The 21,167-nt window shown below is 50.3% G+C and overlaps 6 protein-coding genes across 6 annotated transcripts; 3 read left to right on the top strand and 3 right to left on the bottom strand.

Annotated features, from left to right (window-relative positions):
- Positions 1-2,894: 2,894 nt before the first annotated feature.
- LTR84_003080 (uncharacterized protein) lies at positions 2,895-4,570 on the top strand (the record flags this gene model as incomplete). The annotated part of the gene is made up of 6 exons (XM_064846675.1): positions 2,895-2,966; positions 3,016-3,102; positions 3,149-3,212; positions 3,268-3,533; positions 3,589-3,860; positions 3,922-4,570. The coding sequence occupies 6 exons, from the start codon at positions 2,895-2,897 to the stop codon at positions 4,568-4,570; spliced, it is 1,410 nt and encodes a 469-aa protein (XP_064705655.1).
- Positions 4,571-7,849: 3,279 nt separating this feature from the next.
- On the bottom strand, positions 7,850-8,830 carry LTR84_003079 (uncharacterized protein; the record flags this gene model as incomplete). Its single annotated transcript, XM_064846674.1, has 1 exon — positions 7,850-8,830. The coding sequence occupies one exon, from the start codon at positions 8,828-8,830 to the stop codon at positions 7,850-7,852; it is 981 nt and encodes a 326-aa protein (XP_064705654.1).
- A 1,321-nt stretch (positions 8,831-10,151) lies between these two features.
- On the top strand, positions 10,152-10,716 carry LTR84_003078 (uncharacterized protein; the record flags this gene model as incomplete). Its single annotated transcript, XM_064846673.1, has 2 exons — positions 10,152-10,496; positions 10,549-10,716. 2 exons carry the CDS (start codon positions 10,152-10,154, stop codon positions 10,714-10,716), a joined length of 513 nt encoding a protein of 170 aa, XP_064705653.1.
- Positions 10,717-10,892: 176 nt separating this feature from the next.
- LTR84_003077 (uncharacterized protein) lies at positions 10,893-13,002 on the bottom strand (the record flags this gene model as incomplete). Its single annotated transcript, XM_064846672.1, has 2 exons — positions 10,893-12,781; positions 12,837-13,002. 2 exons carry the CDS (start codon positions 13,000-13,002, stop codon positions 10,893-10,895), a joined length of 2,055 nt encoding a protein of 684 aa, XP_064705652.1.
- Positions 13,003-14,843: 1,841 nt separating this feature from the next.
- Positions 14,844-15,755, bottom strand: COX19 (Cytochrome c oxidase assembly protein cox19; the record flags this gene model as incomplete). The annotated part of the gene is made up of 2 exons (XM_064846671.1): positions 14,844-15,218; positions 15,753-15,755. 2 exons carry the CDS (start codon positions 15,753-15,755, stop codon positions 14,844-14,846), a joined length of 378 nt encoding a protein of 125 aa, XP_064705651.1.
- A 3,114-nt stretch (positions 15,756-18,869) lies between these two features.
- Positions 18,870-20,804, top strand: LTR84_003075 (uncharacterized protein; the record flags this gene model as incomplete). The annotated part of the gene is made up of 1 exon (XM_064846670.1): positions 18,870-20,804. One exon carries the CDS (start codon positions 18,870-18,872, stop codon positions 20,802-20,804), a length of 1,935 nt encoding a protein of 644 aa, XP_064705650.1.
- Between the last annotated feature and the right edge of the window lie 363 nt (positions 20,805-21,167).

Genomic DNA, 21,167 nt, shown 5'->3' with positions numbered 1-21,167 from the left:
ATTGCTCAAGGACCTTAAAATGATCATGGAGATATACGCATTCCACATTAGGAAGCGAGTAGCTAGGTAAGGATACTACTAGGTAGATCTGAATGATTGATTCTGACGCCTGTTGTACCGAGACATGGCATGCGAGTCTCAGGTGATGATCAGATCGAACGGCGAGGGCTCCTGTTCGCGCAGATGGACGCTGGTGCAGAATGGGATCTTTCAATGCGCCTGGACAGACAAATCGAGGCCTCAAGCGAGGATGGAGACGCCAGGTATGTAGTGTTCGGAATGAGGGATGAGAGCCCGGCATGGCCGTATTTAATTTCTGATAGTCTAGCGAGCCATGCCGACAGTGCACGGGGCTTGCCAGGAATCTGCCAGATAGAATTTCACTTTGACAAACTGGACAGAGGAAGCGGTATCCGTACTCGGTGTTGTTGTACGAGGTCATGTGTGCCTCACTGCCGAGTCCCAGGTGGGTAGGATGTGGGGTCTTCTGGAGACCAAGCAGAGGACAATCTGGCATACGAAGTAGGTGGAAATATATCGCCGCAGTTGAGTTTCTGAGCACTAGGCAAGTTTTGCAAGGATTCTGGATTCTGGGACTGAATTTGGCTGCGCGGCCTCCGTCCGGATGGCCTGCCCTAATAACGAAAGCGACCAGGGGGCCTTTAGGGCTAGCAAGGGGGCAAGGCAGGGTCAGATCTGAGGCTTGAGTGAGATCGAAAAGCTTGGGAGATGACTACTCAAGCCTAGGACTGGTGAAAGACTAGTTCCTCACCAGGGGTCTTGCTTTGAAAACGCCCAAGGTCGAAAGAGGTTAGACTGTGACTGAACCAGTAACAGGAAGAAATCCATTTGGAGATGTGAACCAGGAAAGAACGTCATTCAAAGGTGGAAGGTCAAGCCGGTGGCTTGTTTGGGTGTCAAGTCCACAATTTGAAGAGCGTGAGGGCCTCGTCCTCGCCACAGGCAAGTGATTAGTTAATCATACCTCGTACTGGTGAGCATGAGGTTCTAATAGACCTTGGAGGCTCCGCAGGGATGACGGCGCCTGGCAGAAGCCGCAGTGCCATGCCCTTTGTGGATGGGGGGCTGCAGCCAGAACATGCCGGATGTAACTCGATGGAGACATGGTGAGATACGGAATAGAATAGGGACTGTGTCCAAGAGATCCGGAATCCAGGATTGATGATACGAAGTATGACCCGGAGGAGTGCAGAGTTAGGCTGATTGAGGAAGAAAGCGGGAACTAAATTGGCTGATGGATAAGGATGATAGCGGGAGTGGGAAAAAGACATCAAGAAGGTCGGGTCTGGAGTTCAGAGATTGGGCGGCAGGGAATGGGTTCCTCTGTTCCCCGGCGCATGAGGAAGAGGGTCTAACTGAGTGAGGATGCGGGACTGGGACGGATGCGCTATCCTGAGGTTTGACAGGGCTCCCGTGTGTCAGGACGTGGATGGAGACGGGTATCATAAGAGATGGGAAAGAGGAAAAGGATGGGAAAGTGATTGTGCCTGCTGCGGGTGCAGCTGCCACGTCGTTGTAGAGGCAGTGGCAGTGGCAGCGACCATGGCAGTCGCCATGTGTAACGTGTCGAGCCCAAAGACCAAGGCTGTGACCAACTACCAGAGGAGCTTGCCCGTCTGCAATGCAGTGATCCGCGACTTTGAGGAAAGAACGGATGTTGAAGGCAGGCAAGTACATACATCAATCCGTGGTAAGTACGCAGCAGATTTCTGAAAGTGGTACCTCGTATATCGACTGCCCTGCTACCATTTCCAGGTATCTTCATTATCTGGTACCTGATTCTTTGTTCCCGGTGGCTGTGTTATCGCTCCTTGACTATAACTTTGATCGTCTTGCTTCTCGCTTAAGTCTCATGTTGATCAACGACACATTCGTCATCCTATGGTAGCCCCAGGTCCTTTGATCTTCGGCATCCAAGTCCACTTCCACGTCCACGTCCACTTGCACAATTTACCCCTCGACTCCGTAATTTGTACGCGCCACGCCCACCGCAACTTCCAACTTTCAATTGTCCAAGTCGTTGCGTTGTCTCTATCTCTATCCACTTGCCACATTGACTGCACTTTCAACTTCCAACTTCCACGCCATTGACAATCCCTGTCGACGACTTTGCGACAAGGCCTTGAGAAGCTACCGCCGATTGGTCCCGACACACACCTGTCATTATTGCCAACACTCGCTCCGAGTCACTGTCATTCTCCACACCCGAACCAGGGCTTAATCCACGCCCGCCTACCCGCATTGGCCTAAACCTGAACCCTTTGCTCAACCTCCCCTCTGCCAGTGTTTCCTGACCACCGTACTGCTCATCTTTCTCTCACCATCGTATCGACTAGTCCTTCTTCGCCTGCACCGCTGCATATAGTGACTCCCTTCCACGACTCTGAGTATTGCCTTCCTACCAGGTCAGTTCACTCATCGTTGATCCACTGCTTTGTTATCTTACAATTAACCAATTCACCTTCGCTCTCCTCTCCTCTTGCCCTCTACTCCATCCAACCTGGTCGCTTGACCATGACCATGGTTGAATTTCTCTGATCCAGACTCTCCCGTTCTCTCTTGCCCCGTTCCTCGTTGATCATTCTGCATCGAGTCCTACATTCCCATCATTGTTGCGACTTGTCAACCTGCCTTACTCTCGATCGCCCGAGGAAATGCCATCTCGTCTCTATCATCCACAACACCACAGTCTTTACCGAGAACGTCTTCCTCAATACCATCCCCATCCACCTCATCACCACTATCAGCACATTCCCGCTCAATGGCCCTACCTTTCTCCACGTCAAAGCCTCCCCATTCGCAGGACTAATGCCGCCTGGAACCAGAATTTCGACTACTTTACCCCTCCACCCTCCAATTATTCAGGCTCAACCATGGCCACTCCAGATGCCGACGAAATGGAGCAATTCCAACGCCTGTCCGACCAATATCAAGCGAACCTGCCGGTAATTATCTCCATCGCCTCAAATGTGCTCTCACTGATTCATCCTCAAGGGTCCTTTGATAGGTGACAAAAGAAGCCTATCTGAACTTGTGACGGAATACGCCCAGGCGGATCCCACTTATGTTCTCAAAACCACTGTAGGTCTTCTTCCTCCATGCTCACCCGCTCGCTGACCATCTTCAGGCGCTTGCAGCAACTCATTCCGCATATCGTCCAATCAAAGGCGATGGTCAGTGTGGTTGGCGTGGTAAGAACATGTATGAATAACCACCGGTCGCGCTCATCTGACCAGTAGTATGCAGGTGTTGTCTTCGCTTACTTTGAAATCCTCCTCAAATCGGGCGACCTTGACTTGATTGTACAAGAAAAGGTTCGCTTACAGAGCTTTGAGCAGACCATGCGAGCTGTCGGGATTGACTACGACATCATTGTTGATATGTTTGAATACACCTGGGAGCTGTTCGACGACATTCACAATGCCATTGGACGTGGCGACCGCTCCGAAGCGGTGCTCCTCGAGACCATGAATGATGAGAACAAGTCCAATTCCATCGTCTATCACATCAAGGTGGGGTTTTCATTTCTAGTCAATTTTTCCATCTGACTAATTCATTCCCATACAGATGATGACCAGCTCATTCATGCAACTCCAACCTGATCGCTACGAGCCTTTTCTCGAAACACCGATTGCTGAATATCGCCTGACTCGAATCGATCCGGCGAATCAAGAAATCGATCACATTGGCTTACAAGCGTTGACCGATGCCGTGGTCGCTCCAGCTTGTATTGCAGTTGAAGTTTCGTATCTTGACAGAAGCACCGGGGATGAAGTTACTCCACACTCGTTTGTACTCGAATCTCAGGACTGGCCAGCCATTCGTCTGATCTACCGCCCGTGAGTTCCTCATCAAGGGACCATTCTTCGTGTGGGTACGCTAACCAGCAGTGTATCTCAGTGGTCATTACGACCTCATCTACAAGGACGATAAGCCAATACAAGTATTCTTGCAAACCCACAATCCCCCGTATGTGTCAACATACGCCACAGAAGAGTTTCAAGGAGACGAAGAATCCTTAAACATGACCTCGTACTTGTTTCCCGGATCCAATGATTTGACCTTCCATGGCGTGCCAGCTACCACATATCCCTCCAACAACATGACACTAAGCATCAACCACAAACAACCTAGTCACATACCTTTTCCAACCACAACCATGGCACAACCATCCTACTTCTCGCCCGCCTTACAGCCCACTTGCCACCGACAGCAGCCGATAAGATCGCAATCTTTACCATCCTACTATTACTCTGGTCCTGTGTCTCAGGCTCAAACACAATACCCGTCCTCACCCCAGAGTCCGCAGTCACCATCACCTATCACTCCGAATGGGAATTTCGCCGCTCCCAAATCGAGTAAAGGCAGAGAACCGCAGATTCGGATGAATGAGAACTGTTTCAAGTACGAAGTTCGGAGGCATGAGACAATTCCGCTGGACCCTGGATCGTTTGGCACTTCGGCCTTGAGTCAGGCTCATTTCACCAATTCTGATTTCCAGCCACAGATGTGGAATGCAGAACAAGAATATGGACGGCATGATTCTTGAATCAGACCACTTGAATGAGTACGATGAAAATGGGCATATTTGATGATGACGATTTGATGCATGGTATTCTCTCAAGGGGATGGTTTCATTTTTCATTATGACGATCATCAAGGACCTTGACCTGGTCGCTATGCCTCGAGCAAGTTAATAGTGGTGGAAAGGCAATTGAGGCCAACACACCTCACATAGAAGGCAAGGAGTTCGAGTTGTTTTTGATACTTGTGATCTCAAACCCCCAGTTGTGTTTATCATCTTGCGAAGAAGCATTTACCGGCGACATGGACGATTTCCTTTTTATGTCTTGGAAAGCGATGCATTTTTGCGGATCACAGTGAAGGTTGTGCCTGTCTTTACCACAAGGCGTTGATTTATGTCTGCTTAGTCTGTCGTTACCGTCAAACACAGTTTATTGCGCCACTTCAGGTCACTGAGGTGGAAGGAAGTATTGGGCTCGAATTACGGCGCGGATGCACAGTCAATACTGCAAACTTGAGGCTGGCGTTCTTAGAGTTTCATGGTGGACGTATTCCATCCGACCGCGCATGGAATCGAACGTCTAAAATCCGCAAGAACCAATACCATTCAATTCAATTCATGGAGGGGGTTTAAAAAGCCTCTTCTCACTATGTTAAGTCGATCATGTTCTTACCACTTCTGCACTTGAAGACTCGACCCTTTGATACTCGATGCACGGGTGCATGGACCGCCGTCCGAGACTGTACATGTTTCCTCAGGTTCTTTGTAGACGTATTGGTAGGTTCCAGGGCCCTCTAGTTAGGTATTGTGATGATAGGGGTACCTGGCAGCTGATGGGAATCTGCGGGTACGGATGTCTATACCCTAGAGGTATTGACTTGATCAATTTAGGCAGGATCAATGTTTTTGGACCGCCAATAACAGCAGACCTAGCCCTACTCAGTTCCTACGGTACCCATGTTTGATAACCGACTGGATTCTAACCAGTTACCGGTAGACGACACACTATAGCCGGATTCCTTCTCCGACGTAAGACGTAAATATCTAGAAGATCAACCCCCGCAACACTAGCCAGCTACCTACGGAGGTAACAATGAGCCCATGTAAATGCAGTTCGGGAGACCCTCCCCAGACATCGCTTCCACCATAAGTGGAGAAACGAACCCATAATTTGGTCGAGATGTCCAAATTGACTTTTCCAACGCCTGAAACCCTCTTTCAGATCGTCGATTTCCAGGTTCCACACCGGCCAGCCCACAGACCATCTGACTCTCGAATTTTTGACCTTCGGGGGATCGTCGCGCCGCTGTAGATCGCTCGTAAAATACCACTACCATCAAGTTGAGTACGAGGTAGATCTCTCCGATTGTGACATGATTCGTACTCGGTGGTATTTAAACCCTGAATACGGTGTTTTCTTGCCTTGGTAGCATTCCATGGCTTCTCTGGCCGGGGCCTTGATCGTCCTCTCTCGAACCGTCGTACTCTAGCCCTAGAACCGACCTGGCCCGCGACGGATGACGTCTTGCGTGTCGAGTCGTCCACCTCCGACAGAAGCTATGCCGACGATCTTCGATCTTCCTATCGAGGCTTCCAGGCTTCAAGGGTTCCAGACTTCCAAGCTTCCAAGCTTCCACTCCCCCTCCTGGATCTTCACGGGGACTATCAACTAAACCACCCTCATTTCTGATCCACGACTCCTCACTACAACTTAGGCATTTGTTCCGTACGGATAGTTGGTCCCCGTATGATATGCAGTATCCATAACCAACCTCGCTTCTAGTCAAGTACATACGCCATCCCACACATCCCCGCGGCCCTTATCCTCCGTCCTTTACAGTGTGCGTGGCGTGGGATTGCACCTGGATGGGGGCTTTGGACTATTCATTGTCCTGTTTTTTCAATACCAATACCAAGAGGGCTTCCACAATCAACGCCGACATCTTCATCTTCCCTGTAAATCTCGAGATCCGGCCTGGAGGTTTGCTGCTCGCTCCCCCCTCTATCTAGACAAGTAGACGCCATGGACAGCGACGAGATTCAAGCCCACCTCTTTGCCCTACCTAGTGCAACCGCAACGATCTTCTACTCCTCGTCCATGGAGGTGTTGTCATGGGTTTGCGATTGCTGGTGCTATGTTGAATTGCCAATGGAAGACAGGAGATTGAACACGTCTTCCTGCCTTTTGACCTCTGACAAAACTCCACGGCTTCAATTTCCCAGTCTGCTGCTCCACTGACCCGACCCTACACTCCCTTTGCGCTCCACCGGACGGGGTTTCAAGATGATATTACTGTTGCCAAGAGTGGCGGCGGTCATGTCTATCACCTCTCCGTGATCAGTAGTACGGCCAGTCTGCATTGCATTGCATGTGTGCATTGGAGATTGAGATGTAGCGGGCCATGGAGATCGAGTTTTCTTTTCGTTTTCTGTACAAGCCTTTTGTCTCAAGACTCCCTCTCTGATGAGATTTGCCCGTATCTTTCCTTTTTTCTCCGGAAAGTGCACACGACGAATATCAGATCGATTCTGTGGTATATGAGGCAGGATCGCGCTGCTCATCCTTCAGACAATCGTGACCTGCTAGATTATCGTGGCTTGCTGGCATCGGCTCGACCTGTACCCGTTCGTGTCTCGGCAATATCGACGGCGAATATAATGTCAAGTGTGTTTGTTCCAAATTATCCGTGATGCGTAGATGATCCTGATCCTCGGTAATCTGGTTAGTATTGAGGTGCGGTAGTTGGATATGATACGTAGTGGGGGAAAGCCTGGAACTTGAATCCGGCCCAGAAAATACTTCCGGGCTAGACCACGCAACATACGAGTGGTCGCGTTCTGCTTGTTCGTTTCCATTCAAGGGCCGCTGCGTCCGAATAGGCAAAAAGTTCGGTACCGTATGACTGTTCTGCATGAGTGTGGGTTGGAACAAGGTTGACTTGTTTATTCCTCTCTGTTGGATGGTTTCCCTTGTCACAGGAACCATTGTGCTGCGGTCGTGCATGGATGCGGATGTAGGGGCCTTGCACGAATGCAGCCTTTATCGATATTTGATTCAGTATGGTCCATTGGTCGAGACTTTTTCGAGAGGGACCTTGGAGCCCATCAGGCCACGTGTTCAGGATCATGCATCTGTCTTGCATGCGTGCTTCGGTCGAGGATTGGGTGATAGCCTTACCGTAATCCACATCTGCTTCGTCCGTGGTCCATGCTGGCCGTGGGCCTTATTGGTCTTTGGTTGATGCACTGTTCTATAGCTGAGAGACATGACCTGTCCAGATTGCTCGTGGATGAATTCGTCCATCAGGATTCCGGGTCTTCGAGCCGGTACACGCTTTCAATTTCCTCCTTCCCAGCTCCCTTCATCTTATTGATGCTCTGCGAGATCTCCTTGGCGAAAACATCTCCAACCAGAGACATCAGCTTCGACCTGTGAACAACCTCCTCTACAACTTCCGCGAGAGGTCCCGGTTTGGTTGAGCGCTCCCGGTCCATCCAAGTGACACTTTTCCCCTCCAGTCCACAAGCCACAATGCGACTGAATCCCCAGGAGAGATAGCCTCGAGTGGCAGGGTCGTATGACGGCGAAGCCACCTGGGCCTTGGTAAAAGCATATCTTTCTGTAACATCAACAGGAATAACATGATCAAACACGTTCAACCCGACCCCATGGCTCGTAACACCCCTCGACACTTGGACCCCGATAGCACATATCTTACGATCACTGTCCCTGATCCAAACACCGGGGTCATCGGTGCGCGTGGTGTTCTCCACGCCAAACGCTGCACACGTCCGCATTACGCTGTTCTCAAGTAGTCGCACCCAGCACCGCGGCGTGATCCCGAATCGTCGAAGATCTCCTACCACGTACCCGGTCAATTGACCTGGTGCGTGGTAGGTGAGAAGTCCGCCGCGTGGGGATGCATGGAACGTTGCTGCCCCGGACGCGGATAGAAATGATTGCTGTGTGTCGGAGATGGGATTCGTCTGGAGGTGTCGTCGCCCTACGGTGTAGGTGGGTGTGGTGGAGAAAGTGATCAGCGTGGGATCTGGAGGTGTCGTCTCCTGGGCTTCTGCTCGAGCGCCATTGCCTGATGTTCCCGTATCGTGGGATGTCGCCGGCGATTTCTGAGCAACTCCACCAGTGTTCTCGTCCTCGAGCCTCTTCGGGTTCCTACGGAGGAAGTCCTTGTGCGCGAAATGTCTTTCTAGAAGGGCGTTTTGCAAAGCTAGCGAGCGGGTATATGATATCGACCCATTGAAATGTATATGTGCTAACCGCATGACAGCCGGGATGTCGTGACATGTGCAAGGTTGCGAGGGAGTTCAAGATCTTGATGATTGGCGTGATATAGCCGGAGACGTTTCACGCCCATTCAACGATTCTCGTCACAGACAGGATCTAAGTTTCCGGTAGATGTCGACCGCCGAGGTACGAACACTGATATGCAGATGAAAGGAAGTTACCTACGGCCGAGCTTTGGGTGAAGCTCGAAGCGCGTGCCAGTGGCGAGAAGGAAAGATCTGAAGATGAGGTTAGGTCGAAATTGGTAGGTGTACTAAGGCGAGCTCCTCGGGCGGACAATCTCCGGGCCTGGGCCTTAAGCTTAAGTTTAAATCAGCCTTAACAAAAAAACGTTTCATGAACATTGACGTACTCAGGATATCTCCAATGGCAAGAGGTACCTAGCACTAAAGTACCTCGTAGTCACCAAGTCTTTGAATAGGGACTCTTTCCTTCCTAGGTTATCTCTTACGAAGTGCCTACCTGGCTGGGTTCTCTACCAGGATCATCAAGGACAGGATTGGCCACCGGTACCCACGATGCCGAGAAAAGAACGATGCAGATGCCAACTTAGGAAAGAGCCACGTCAGGTGCATTACATAACTGCTGAGTGTCAACCACCATAACGGCCGTGAATACTTATTTCGTAGAGACTTAAGTAAGTCTCATTATTGCCAGATCGATGACGGGCCAGCAATTAGAGTTTTATGACAATTTCACGTCGAACGATTCGCATTGTGCAGAGCCTCCATAGTTTGAGGCTCGTCCTTGCTCTCGATACTTACCTGGCCTCGGCTGGAGACTGGCCAAGGACTTGAGTCGCGTGCCATGGCATTTTATGTCTTGTCCCTTGACCGACAGTTGAAAGCCCGGATGAAGCCCAATCATTTCTGGCTTCAAGTTTGTGTGATGATCGGTAATGAAGCTGACCGGGGCTGATGCCACGAAACGAGATCGAGACATTGGCAAAAAGATACCCATGATGACGCAGAGCCCTGTCCACTTATGGAGTTTGCACCAACGGCGAGCTGTGAAGCCCCTGCCTTATTTGATTTGATGTCAAAACCACAGCAACCAAGACCACAATCATATACCCAAAGAGGTAGGTTGTACCTTCCACTTTCTCTGGTGGTTCTGCACAGAGCCCGGCGAGACCTCGAGCATCGAGATCGTCTGCAACCAAAATGTGAAAGACGATGAGTGGCTCTAGGTGTCTTTGTCTCCCAAGGGTGCATTTCATTTCCGTTCGCGCTTCGGGGAGTGATGCCGGACTTGTTGCAAGACCTGGTCTTGATTCCCTCAAAAAGAGGTACTTAAAGTATGCTACCCTCCTATGAAGCTCATCACATGAAGACGGGACCCGACCATCTGCTGTTCCAAGACTACATTTCTGTCAAAGAGGAGACAGGAGCAGCACACCACATCTTCGATCAATCCCCAGATACCCCGGTCACACCTTCTCGCGTAATCTCTCCCACATCTCAGGAGCCTATTGCCTCGATGGACCCATCTAATCACGGCCAAGCCAAAGGCGCCCTCCGCAATTCTGCACAGCATTCAGGTTCTGGCTCATCTGAATCCAGAATGGAACAAAGCGATTCAGTGATGGCATCCTTTCATAATAACCACGAAGCTCCTCCCAGTACCCAGGAAGTCTTAAATGAGGTCTGTCTTCGTGTTCTCTGTGCTGTGATTGATGTTAACACTGATACCACAGTATTGGCTCTATTTGGGCAGATACCTTGAAACGGCCGGGGATCCTCAAGATATGCTGCGCCCTGTCAAGAATGCGCACTCATCTTCGCAATCGGTGCCTGCTGGCAACGGTTCGCAGCAGAAGACAAGCACACTTTCTTACCCTAAAGGAGTCACTGGTGCAAGATGATAGGAGGGGGGATTTGTAGACAGAAGTGGTAGCATTGGAGTCCTTCCTCGGGGGCCAACTTGTCTCAATTCATACTTGCTGAGCTGGACTGGGCTTGAAGAATCCTGATTTACCACTCTGTGCGTTTGTTTCAAATCGATGAGATGTAAGGTTGAGCGATAAATTCATTCGAACATTTAAAAATAGTCTCTGGCGTCGACATCCCTATAGCGGCGGTGCAGTGATCCCGCCGGGTCTGTTCTATGATTGCGTTCCTGACCCTTTCCATTTCCATCATACCACCCTTCCCGAAATGGACCATCCATCGGATGGATGTCCTCGGCTCCTCGTTGTAAGACGTCAACATGGAGGTATCCACCATCTACTCGACTGTTCGTCGCACCATACTTGACCATTGGGTTCGCCAGTACGCGTACAATATCATCGCCCTGCAAAAGGCAGCCACTATCGCCAAGTCCCCTCAGAAGAGTATGATACACCTTGGCAATGGCAAGATGGCTGTCGTCTTTGATGATTGCGCGGTTTGCCCAGTAGATGACGGCTATCAGTGTCCAGAAATGGATAAAAGGAATGACGGCTAGAATCGAACCTGCAAATCTCCAAGTGACATGCAGATATTGAGCGGCAATGGGTCGATCGGTACTTGTCACGTATTTGCGGCTCATCGCGAACGAGTCGTCCATGAATGCCACTCCCCCCATTGTGAAACTCGAGATCAGATTTGCCACATGCGTGGAATTGGGTGTCCGCAGAAAGCCGGTTTCTGAATTGTTGGTATAGGTCATGTAAAGAGACTTGCCGTCTGCAGACGGAACAGCAGAGCTCCAGCCAAGCATCCCAGCGAGCATCCTTGCAGTCAAATCGGATACAGCGTAATCCGGCTGTACACTCTCGGTATCATCTCCAATCTCTGGAACCGTGTTGTTACAGACAAAAAACCTGGCTTCGTAGAGATCGAAACCGTCGGAATCGTCGAGTTGTGTGGTTGGCAGGGATTCTGCCTGAAACGCATTGATGTCCGTGCAGCGCGCTCCACAGGTGGAATTGAACATTGATATGGCGAGCAGACCTCCAGGGCCAGGCTGTGCTGGGATTGTCTGATTGACGTCCTTGTCACCATCGTGATAAACAACATAGGACATGTTACCATATTGACCTTCCGTCACACGATAGCCATGACAATATGCATAGGATTCAATGTAGCGACTCGTAACATGGCCCGTGGTGCCGTCATTCGCGTTTAGATCTTGAAAGTAATAAAATGTGTGTCCATCATACGTGGAAAAGTATGATTGCGTGTACTCCAATTCTGCGTCCCAGTCCAACGGAGTCGTCACCGTCCCGCGAACACCCCAGCTTTGAACCGTGGCGAGATCCATAAGATAGTTGTCAGTAGCTAATGCATCCAAATCGAGAATGGATACTGTCCCTTTGGTCAGAACCACATAATCCGTCGATGTTTCGAGATTGTAGTTCAGGCCAATAATGCCAACCAGAATCGTAATCGCAAGATGAATTAGCAGCCACAACAGACACAACAGTTGTGTTCTTGATGGTAGCCACTTATTCCTGCTGTTCTTCGCCTTGCGCAAGAGTGATATGACATTGATCAAGCTATCACAGCCCATGACAAGATCAAATGTTTCGAGGGGCCGATAAGACATGGCCAGCATCCTCCATCTCAGCAACTTCGCATAGCTTCTCAGTGATGCGGCCAAATTGACACCGAGGAGAAGAGAATTTCCGGTTGTCAAAGAGTTGAAAATTCTTCGCTGCGGTTTGTCGATTAATTCCATTTTGGAATAAGCCCAGAGAATTCCGAAATATGTAATGCACAGAAGGAGTGAGTTGAACCACTCCCCTATAGTCAATCGTAGTAATCGTTTGCGCTGCTTGTTATAGCGATACTCTCGCGACGTCTTGTGAGTGGATCCGTCCTTCTCTATCAGACTGTGTAATGACGGGTCCACGGATCCATGAAATCGCTGAGCAAACACACTGAGTGACGAATGCCTCCTCGCCGCTTCAAATGTTTCAGAGACATCGGTGAGTTGGGTGTTTGTACCTGGTCATCATAGTTAGATACCTGAACTATTGCCCAAGCGCGGAGAAAGACAAACGTTGAGTCGTTCGACGCGGTATTGTTTCAGCATTATTCGTTGGCTCCAAAGGAGAGATGGGTTCGTCAATGGGCGTTGAATGAATGACGCCATTTGTTACTTGATCATGAGGAGAGTCATCTGCAGCCGATAGTGGCAGGTAGGACTGAGGCTGGTCGTTCGCCATTACCACAACTGAGGTTATCCAGAAGCCTGAGGATTAAACTAAAACTGCAAGTGCTTACAGCACAAACGGTGCTGATCCAGCATACAGCTAGGGCGACAGAACAGAAATTGAACTGGGTGGATACCAGGCGGCTCATATATGAAGGCAGCCATGGTCTGGCTTCCTGACCCGTGCATGTGCCGATATACCATGTAAACTGTGTTAAACACCAATGTTGCACGATACCTAAATTGGTCGTCGTGGTGGGTTTCAGAAAGAGTAGTAATCATGCAGGAGGCCTTACCAGGAGGCTCTGTCCGTGGCGCAAGGCGTGTACGCGGGATCAATACCGCCAGCCTCTAGCTGCGGCCCCCATCTGCCACAGTGCTTGAATCGATATTGCACGACGATGCACATCGATAATGTGCATTCTAAAAGCCTCAATTTGTCGTCGCACCTGCGAATGGTGACACAGCGAGGCAAAGCTGTACCCAACATTGCCCTCAAAAACTCCTTCGACCCCGTGCCGCTGTCGCAGCCCCAGGAAGCCCAGAAGCTCTTCCCTGGAAGCCCAAACTCTGATGGCCATTAGCGTGAACCAGAAACCCAAGTGTCATTAAAATTAGCGACACGCACCCCCCAACAGGGGCTTTACAATTGTCGAAGTCATTTCCTGAAAAGGCTAACCGGAGTCGCTCGATCTCCTCGGCGTTGTTGAGTGGTCGTTCGCCTGCTTTAGCGGGCGTCCATCGCGATACAGAACCGCAGACCTGCCGAGGGGATGGCATGTAACTCTGGGGGCGGTTAGTGGCAATTGGTAAGATATTCGCCGCGAATTGCCACACTGAAATACCTTTGTAATCACGTCTTACGGGGAATTCTTAATGATTGTAGTATGTTTGATGAAAGTCGGGGATGAATCATGGGCGAGATGTCTAGCTAAGCCTTAAGACGGGCAGTTCTCAGCAGCGTGAAAAACCCGTTGGGCTTGGATATGTCTTGCAGGCGTTGGCCTACGGAGTACGGATCAAGGGCCGAAACACGCATATCCCAGCCATGGGCCGTTCCGCTGGATGCCTTGGCCCTTGACGCTTTCGTTCTTGACTCCTGACCTTCCCAAACGTATCTCGTATGCAATACTGCTATAGAGAATCGCAGGTACGAGTCAGGCAGGAGTGTGCTACGCAAATGAAAGGCTAATGATAAAAAGGTAACGGCCGGGGGTCATGGTTTACTGCATGGTGAAATACAGAACATGGTATTATACATTTTGCTTGATATTGGTACAAATTAGAGCCTGGCTCCAAGCAGATGTCCAAGGCATATGTTGGAAGACGACAATAGTAGAGATTCATCGAGGTGACCACTCCCTATGACCGTGTTCCTGCTAGTGTAAGAGCCAATCTTGGTCCAAGAATGCCTTCCTTCTTTCCCACAGGATAGCACACCCTTCCCTGAACAGGAGACTCGTTACGAAGTGCTGGTCACTCGGCACGCTCAGATGCCGCGGTCGTTGTTATAGCCACTCTGGTGGCCTTCAGAATCTCTCCCGGGTCAATCGCAGCAGCTCCGTGCTTGCCAGAGGGAGGACAATCATCCCACATCGAGTATCAAAGTAAGGAATGGCTTAGCAGCCAAATAGTTTTGGTCTCCGAACTCTCCCCTGGAAGAAGGCCATGCTGGTGGACACGTTGTCCATGCGACGCCAGGTCATGCCCCACCAGGAAGTAGCATATGAGGTCTGGTCTTATAGCGGCTCCACGACACACGGGCATTGCGTCTGTCGCCAGGAAAGCCCTGAGCAGGTGGCGTTCAGCTGCCAGAATGTCTCAGTAATAGGTAAACTGCATCGCACAGCTCATTCAGCTCTTCTTCTTGTCCACTTCACCCGCCGCTTGGTCCTGGTGTAGTCCTTCCAGACCCAAGTTCCCCCATTCATCTTTGGCCATCAATCCCTTCTCCATTCGACAATTCAGGTATTCCTTCGCAAACAATCTGCACTCGTCTGTGTTTCTGCCGGGTGGATTCTGCCGACGAAGACAGCGCAGGTAAGAGGAGATGATGTATTTGCATTCGGCGTCATGGTCGAGTGGGAAGGAGCCTCGCTCTGGTGGTGATGGCTTGATGTTGGCGGCGCGGCCACCAGGAGCTCCAAATCCGGACATTCCTGCTGTCGAAGGCCGGGGATCTGCGAGATCACTTTTCGAGCGGCTCTGAGCCTCGGCTTGTATGGAAACCTGGTCTTGGTAGTTATACTTGATCTTTCAAGGGTGATGAGCAGACGACAGAAGGTTGCTGACGCGAAGGGTTCGGCAAAGTTCTTTGACTCCGCAGGTTCGATTTGAATTGGAGTTACAAAGTGGTTCCACCTCATTTCTCTCACGTGAGCAATGGTTCGCGCTTTACAAGTACAACTCAAATGCGAGCAACAGTCGGCCCTAGGGATTTAGGCGCGTGCGCTTCCTTATAGTTGTCGGACTTATTTGCAACAGGTGTTATGAAAATTGACTTGAACATTGTCTATCTAATCTATCAAGCCATCATCTCTGCTTGAACTGAGCGTCAAGTGCACATGCTACAGTTGGGTATCACTAGACACTGACAATAGTCAGCAATGAACGGATACTCGTTTGCAGAACATAAAAGAAGTAAGGAGCAGTCGTTGTCAGTTCTCCAAGGTGATGTATATTCGACATAGAAATTCAGCAAGAACACAGCGAATACAAGAGTTCATCATAACAAAGCAGGAAAGGGTCAGAGAGCGGACTTACCATGTCTTCAAAGGCGAGAGTTCACGAATGTAGCAGAACAGTACCTGTGAACAAAAGAGTCAGTCACATTCTCGATTGTTTCTCAATGCTCGTGGTAGGAGAAGGAAGCATCTAATCAGGCTATTAGCAGACGGTCAGCGGTGATATCGAGATGGGACGAGAAAACAAACCTCATTAAATCAGAATTTTCAGTGTATACGTTCATACCCAAGTCGTGGACTCGGTTCAAACAGTGTGAATAGTGTTCATCATAAGATGCTGCAACAGGAAGAATTGTGGGGGAGTATGCAGTTACCTGCACGAGACGTCGTTAGCACATTCGTCCAAGATTATCAGCGCAAATTGTTCAGATAATTCCCAGAATTCCAATCAATCAGCTGACGAGTTCTCAACAAGTGTCATATCTCCCATGCATCCACAGGATTTGTACGTCCTGCTTTTTAAGATACAGGGCGATATGCACGCAGTCTGTCCGCCCGTTCGTCAAGTATTCGTCATGGAAGGGAAAGAAATCGAGGGAAAATGTTGGAAGAAGTACCTAATCGAGGACAATGTTAGTGGGAGATTCAACAATTGCTGCTCGGAAGAGAATGCTGGTATTGTACTGGATCAGACAAGGCTGAAACTTATAGTTGACAGTTTCCACATGGAGAATTAAGTCTGAGGAATGCCTTTCGTGTCGTAGAGTCATCACAGAAGAGGAGAATGAAGAGATGGTGATCGGTGATCCATACCTTTTCATGAAATTTTGGGGGCCAAAGGTGCAAGCGCCACAGCAGGGAGAATTTGACGACATCTACAGAAATCTTGTTTGAGGTCAGCGTTATCATTTCACAGCGATGACCGTAGTGTAAGGGGAAGTGCTTGTCAGTGTAATTCTAGAGTAAATTATGTCCTCAGAGAAATGTCTCGGAGTTGGATTGTATAATGTTCATCATGCAATGGAGATGGACTGCTTTGCGTGAACTCACCATATGAAGGCTTAAAGACACGCCATTCGCGGAATAGATGACATCTTTCCGCACTGTCTTGAATCCATATCAAGTTGTCCACGCGAGAGCGATGCGAAGAGGGTTGGAGTTCTCAAGGAACAAATTGGAGTCAAGATTTTTTTAAGGTGTTGCAAATGCCAAGGTTTGGGAAAACAGCTCGCATGTCACCCCAGATCGGGTTGGAGGTGATGCCGCCCTGCACTCACCCTGGGTGCGAACGAGTCGGGGTGATTGCCAAGACCAACCCGTGGGATAGGTCGGCTGGCACAGATTATGAAACGATCAATCAATCAATCAATGGGGGTCCCAACTTCCGCCGATGACTAGGAGGGCAGTCCCAGAGCTAGATTTGGTGGTAGGCCACAGGTTTGAGGACACCTACTGGGCGAGGGCAACTTTAGTCATAGGCAGAGTTTGGGCACAGGACCGGACGCCCTATGACCCCTCTGAACCTGGGCAAAATTTCGGCCTTGATGGCCTACCGTCCCAGGACAAAAGGCCCAGGACAGCACTGAGCTTGGAGCGGTGTGCCCAGCGCAAGACCGACTCCAAGGCCTCCTTGCTTCCAGGAATCCTGTCCTAGCGTGACAAACAGTCCCAGGTATCACTTCTTGGGAAAGTCCGATTAACAGGCCACGCAAAGGAAAAGGTTTCTCCTTCAATTCATAAACTGTTCCAGCCGCTCTAGTTAGAGCAGCTATAGGGACGCAGCATTGCGACATAAGTCCAGGTGTCCCCAACATCTCGCTTCCAAGGATCAAGCTGTTCTCCCAAACCGCTTCCTCCTTCCGTTCCCTGTAAGTTCTACCTCTCCTCATAGTCGCACATCAAAAGGTTACAGAGACCCATATATCCAAGTCCACATCATGCATAATTTTCTGTTCAATGGCCAGTTACAATCTCGACTTGGGTTGCTCGTTCACGTGGTGTCCACTACCACCCGCGTTCCCGGGCCTCCAAGCTTCCTCCCATGCGGCTTGCTGCAACCATCGGTCCAACGTGTAGGTTTTAGTGGGATTCACGCTGCGGGTCGTGCCGGAAATGGCTGCATTGCAATCGGTTTTGGGTTGTCGATCATACTGCTCTCCTGGCATGGTAGCCTTGTGGCCGACAATTGCAAGTCACTCAGGGCGTAGTGCGGAGATGATAGTTTTAACTCACGTCGTTTAGGCCTTGGGATTTGTTCAAGGTTTCTTCACTGCGCCGTCTCTGTATAGTTTGTGTATGCGTGGTTGGTTCGAGAAGAGACGAGCTGGAATAATATACATCCCTTCTCACAATAGTGGGCAGAGATATATAGGCCATCGATGGGCTACATGATGATGGCCTCCTGATGCCCATGGCAAAGCTCCTGGCGAAGGCAACATCCAAGGGCAGATGAACAGCTGTAGTCCCTCTGAGTTTCGAAACATGCTTGCTCACCAGACATCATCCTTTGGCACCAAAACCGATCTGGAGCAGGGGTGAACCCAAGAGCGGCGCTAATTCGCCCACGGCATCCCAGTAGGCTCTATCCCACAAGCCCACCAGCCGAAGCCGTAGTCAGCCAACCCCCACTTACCATGGTACAGGATCAGCCCTTGTGGACACGACCCTGCACTCAGGATAGCAATCGTGATGCAGATTATGTTGGCTAAATATGAACAACCAAATGCTTTCGTCTGATCATTTTGCAATGGTGGAATGAAATGGTACCTTCGCGACTGCTTCGCACGTGAGAGAGATGCCGTCAGCCTGCCTTGTAGGGCCCGCTATGCCGCGGGGGAAGATCGCAATCTCCCGCCGGTGTGAAGGCTAATCCTCTTTTCTAAGTTCGATGTGCTGGCTGCGCAAGCCGTGGAATGCCACCACTGAGTGCCCCTCAGCCTCACATGGTTGTGCGTAGAAGCTTCCCGTTTATCGGGCGTCGTCCTGGTAAGTCTCTCTGACCGTTTCTCCTGGCTGGTTGGCAGTCATCTGTTTGCTCGAGAACAATTCCAGCTTGTCTGGCAAACGTCGTTTTTTCGCTTCTTCATATTCTTCATGGTCAATCCTTTCCGCCCGGATTACCGTGTGGTCTTTTCCTCATATATGTCCGACGCATAACGCTACTCTCGTCGCGCACCCCGCGGGGTAGAAAGACAATATGCCGCCCTCATTCTGGCAGCAGCCTGGTGCTTCTGGTCAGCCGGCGCTTGATGTGCTCCGCAAAATCAGTCCGACTTGTGGCTACACGGAAATTGAACAACTCTACGACTATTTCACCAGTCCTTCGAGCTCAAAAGATGAGATCATGGCGTTCGTCTCGCAATGTCGCAGAGATTTGAAATATGGGCAAACCCACCCGCCTTCGTCAAGCTCGAAGCATACCTCCGGATACTCACAATTCTCCCGTGGTTCAACTATTTCGTTTGACTCGCGAAGCAGCACAACATATGAAATGCTCCCTGATCAGCTCCCTCTGGGTTCGAACACCGCCAGCCAATTCCACTATGATTCGTCCTCTCCATTTCCGATCACTGCGCCCTCGCCACATCCACTTCAACTCAACCATAACTCTCCTCGCTCGGGAACGACTGCTGCTGGTGGCATAGGAGCCGAGAACACAATACATGTCTGTATCAGATGTCAAAAGTGGTATGACACGAAGGGCAGCCTATCAAGACATCGTTCCGAGGCATGCGAAAGTCGGGGCATCTATGTCTGTCCTAGCTGCCCAAAACGCAAACCACTTCAGTTTCCACGCTGGGAAACATTGCGCAACCACCTGCGAGACAAGCATCCGGAGATCTGCGGTGAAAATTGCAACTGGAGTGATACTGCACCATGCCAAACCCATCTGCCCAAGTCCGCTGCCAAGGCTGCATTACACGAGTATCCAAGCAAAAAGGCATGGGGATGTCCTGTGTGCTCGAGCTGTTTCCACACCCGTGGGGAGTGGCAGGAACACGAGACGGTACACTACCAAGACCTCAAAGTGGTAAAGCAGCGAGACTCCTATATCCCAGTCAAGGGATGGGGACGGGGACAGCTGGTGAGTTCGTTGTCCATGGCATCGATGCAGTTGTGGCGCGCAATGTCACGGTACAACTGGAATTTATGCGACTGGCAAAAGCTGGACGACAAGATTTTCGAGGCCCTCGCCTTCACGCTTGAACGTCAGACGCTGGCGACAGATGTTCGATGCCACGAGTCTTATGCCTACCTGAACTTGGAGGACGCGCTTGCAGCTTATGCTTATCGCATCGGCACAACTGGGAACCCGCTTTCACCATTGAGCATGCAACCCCATCTTCCACCAGCCACGACTGTCCTGGGCAGTTCACCAAGCGTAATATCATTGGATCCCGGCATACCTCCCTCAACCCAAATGCATGCAAGTAGTTTACAGCCAAGCCCCTTCGCCACCAGCCCCGAGACCGACGAATATCGAGCCCGAGAAACGATAACCAACGAAAATCAAACAGTTCTCCTTGGTTCAATTGGGCATTCTGTTCCGAGTCTTGAGCGTTTTCATCGGCATTACTCGGGCCCTAACTCGGAACAGAATACCCAATTGAACCAAGGAGAACCTGTGTTGCGGAGCTCATTTCCAGTCACTACCCGATCCAAGGCTAAAGGCCACATTAGGGATTCCGTCATCGTCGCCAAAGGCAGATCAATGGCTAGTCGCACTAAAGAAGTCGCGGTGGATGAATCTGTTGCCGTATCGCTACCGGCAACATCTATATATTCTCCCCCAGGTACAGAACAATCTCATCTCGGGCAGAGTCCGTCGTTTATCAGTATCCCTTTTACGGACATTTCACAAGATCTGCCTGGGTGTCCAGGGAGCGTCAACGATAATAGAGCCAACGCAAATGTCAGCCCTCCAAGACAGGCTGACAACTCCGCTGAGCATACGGGCTATAAGCGCATGTCCTACGAGATGACTGAAATCACTTTCGTCGAAAGCTATTCCCCCTCCACGCCTGGTGGACTCGAGGGGGATGTCTTCACTTCTTGCGAATTCAACGAAATACCCGGATATGACGAACATGTCACGCAGCTCCCGGGTGTTGTCGTTTACAAAGAGCACTAATGCACCGATGGCTCTTGCAGTTACATCACGCCCGGAAAGAACGAAGAAACGTGCTCCTTCACGCCCCTGTGAGGGGATGCAATCGGGATAGTTACGAGGAGTGAAATTATGGGGGAAAAATTGATGCTCGAACATGCCTGGCTATTTTTTCAGTGCAATTTTGCTGGCTCCAAATGCGATTTATGCACATATGATTGTTAAATTTGTATGCATATTGGGTGGCATTCTTAATTAGAACTGGGAATTATCGGCGCACGCACGCTGTAAGAATGGGACAGCCGCCATTAAATGTAATTTCTACTGGCTAGAAATTTGTCCTTTAGTCGTGGCAGCCTGGCGCTCACCAAACCGCGATAGTGTATA

Source organism: Exophiala bonariae (genome assembly GCF_035927105.1).
Source record: "Exophiala bonariae strain CCFEE 5792 chromosome Unknown scaffold_15, whole genome shotgun sequence".
In the NCBI taxonomy this organism is placed as follows: Eukaryota; Fungi; Ascomycota; class Eurotiomycetes; order Chaetothyriales; family Herpotrichiellaceae; genus Exophiala; species Exophiala bonariae.
The sequence above is the reverse complement of the archived record's forward strand: the minus strand, read 5'-3'. Positions and strand labels throughout refer to the sequence as shown.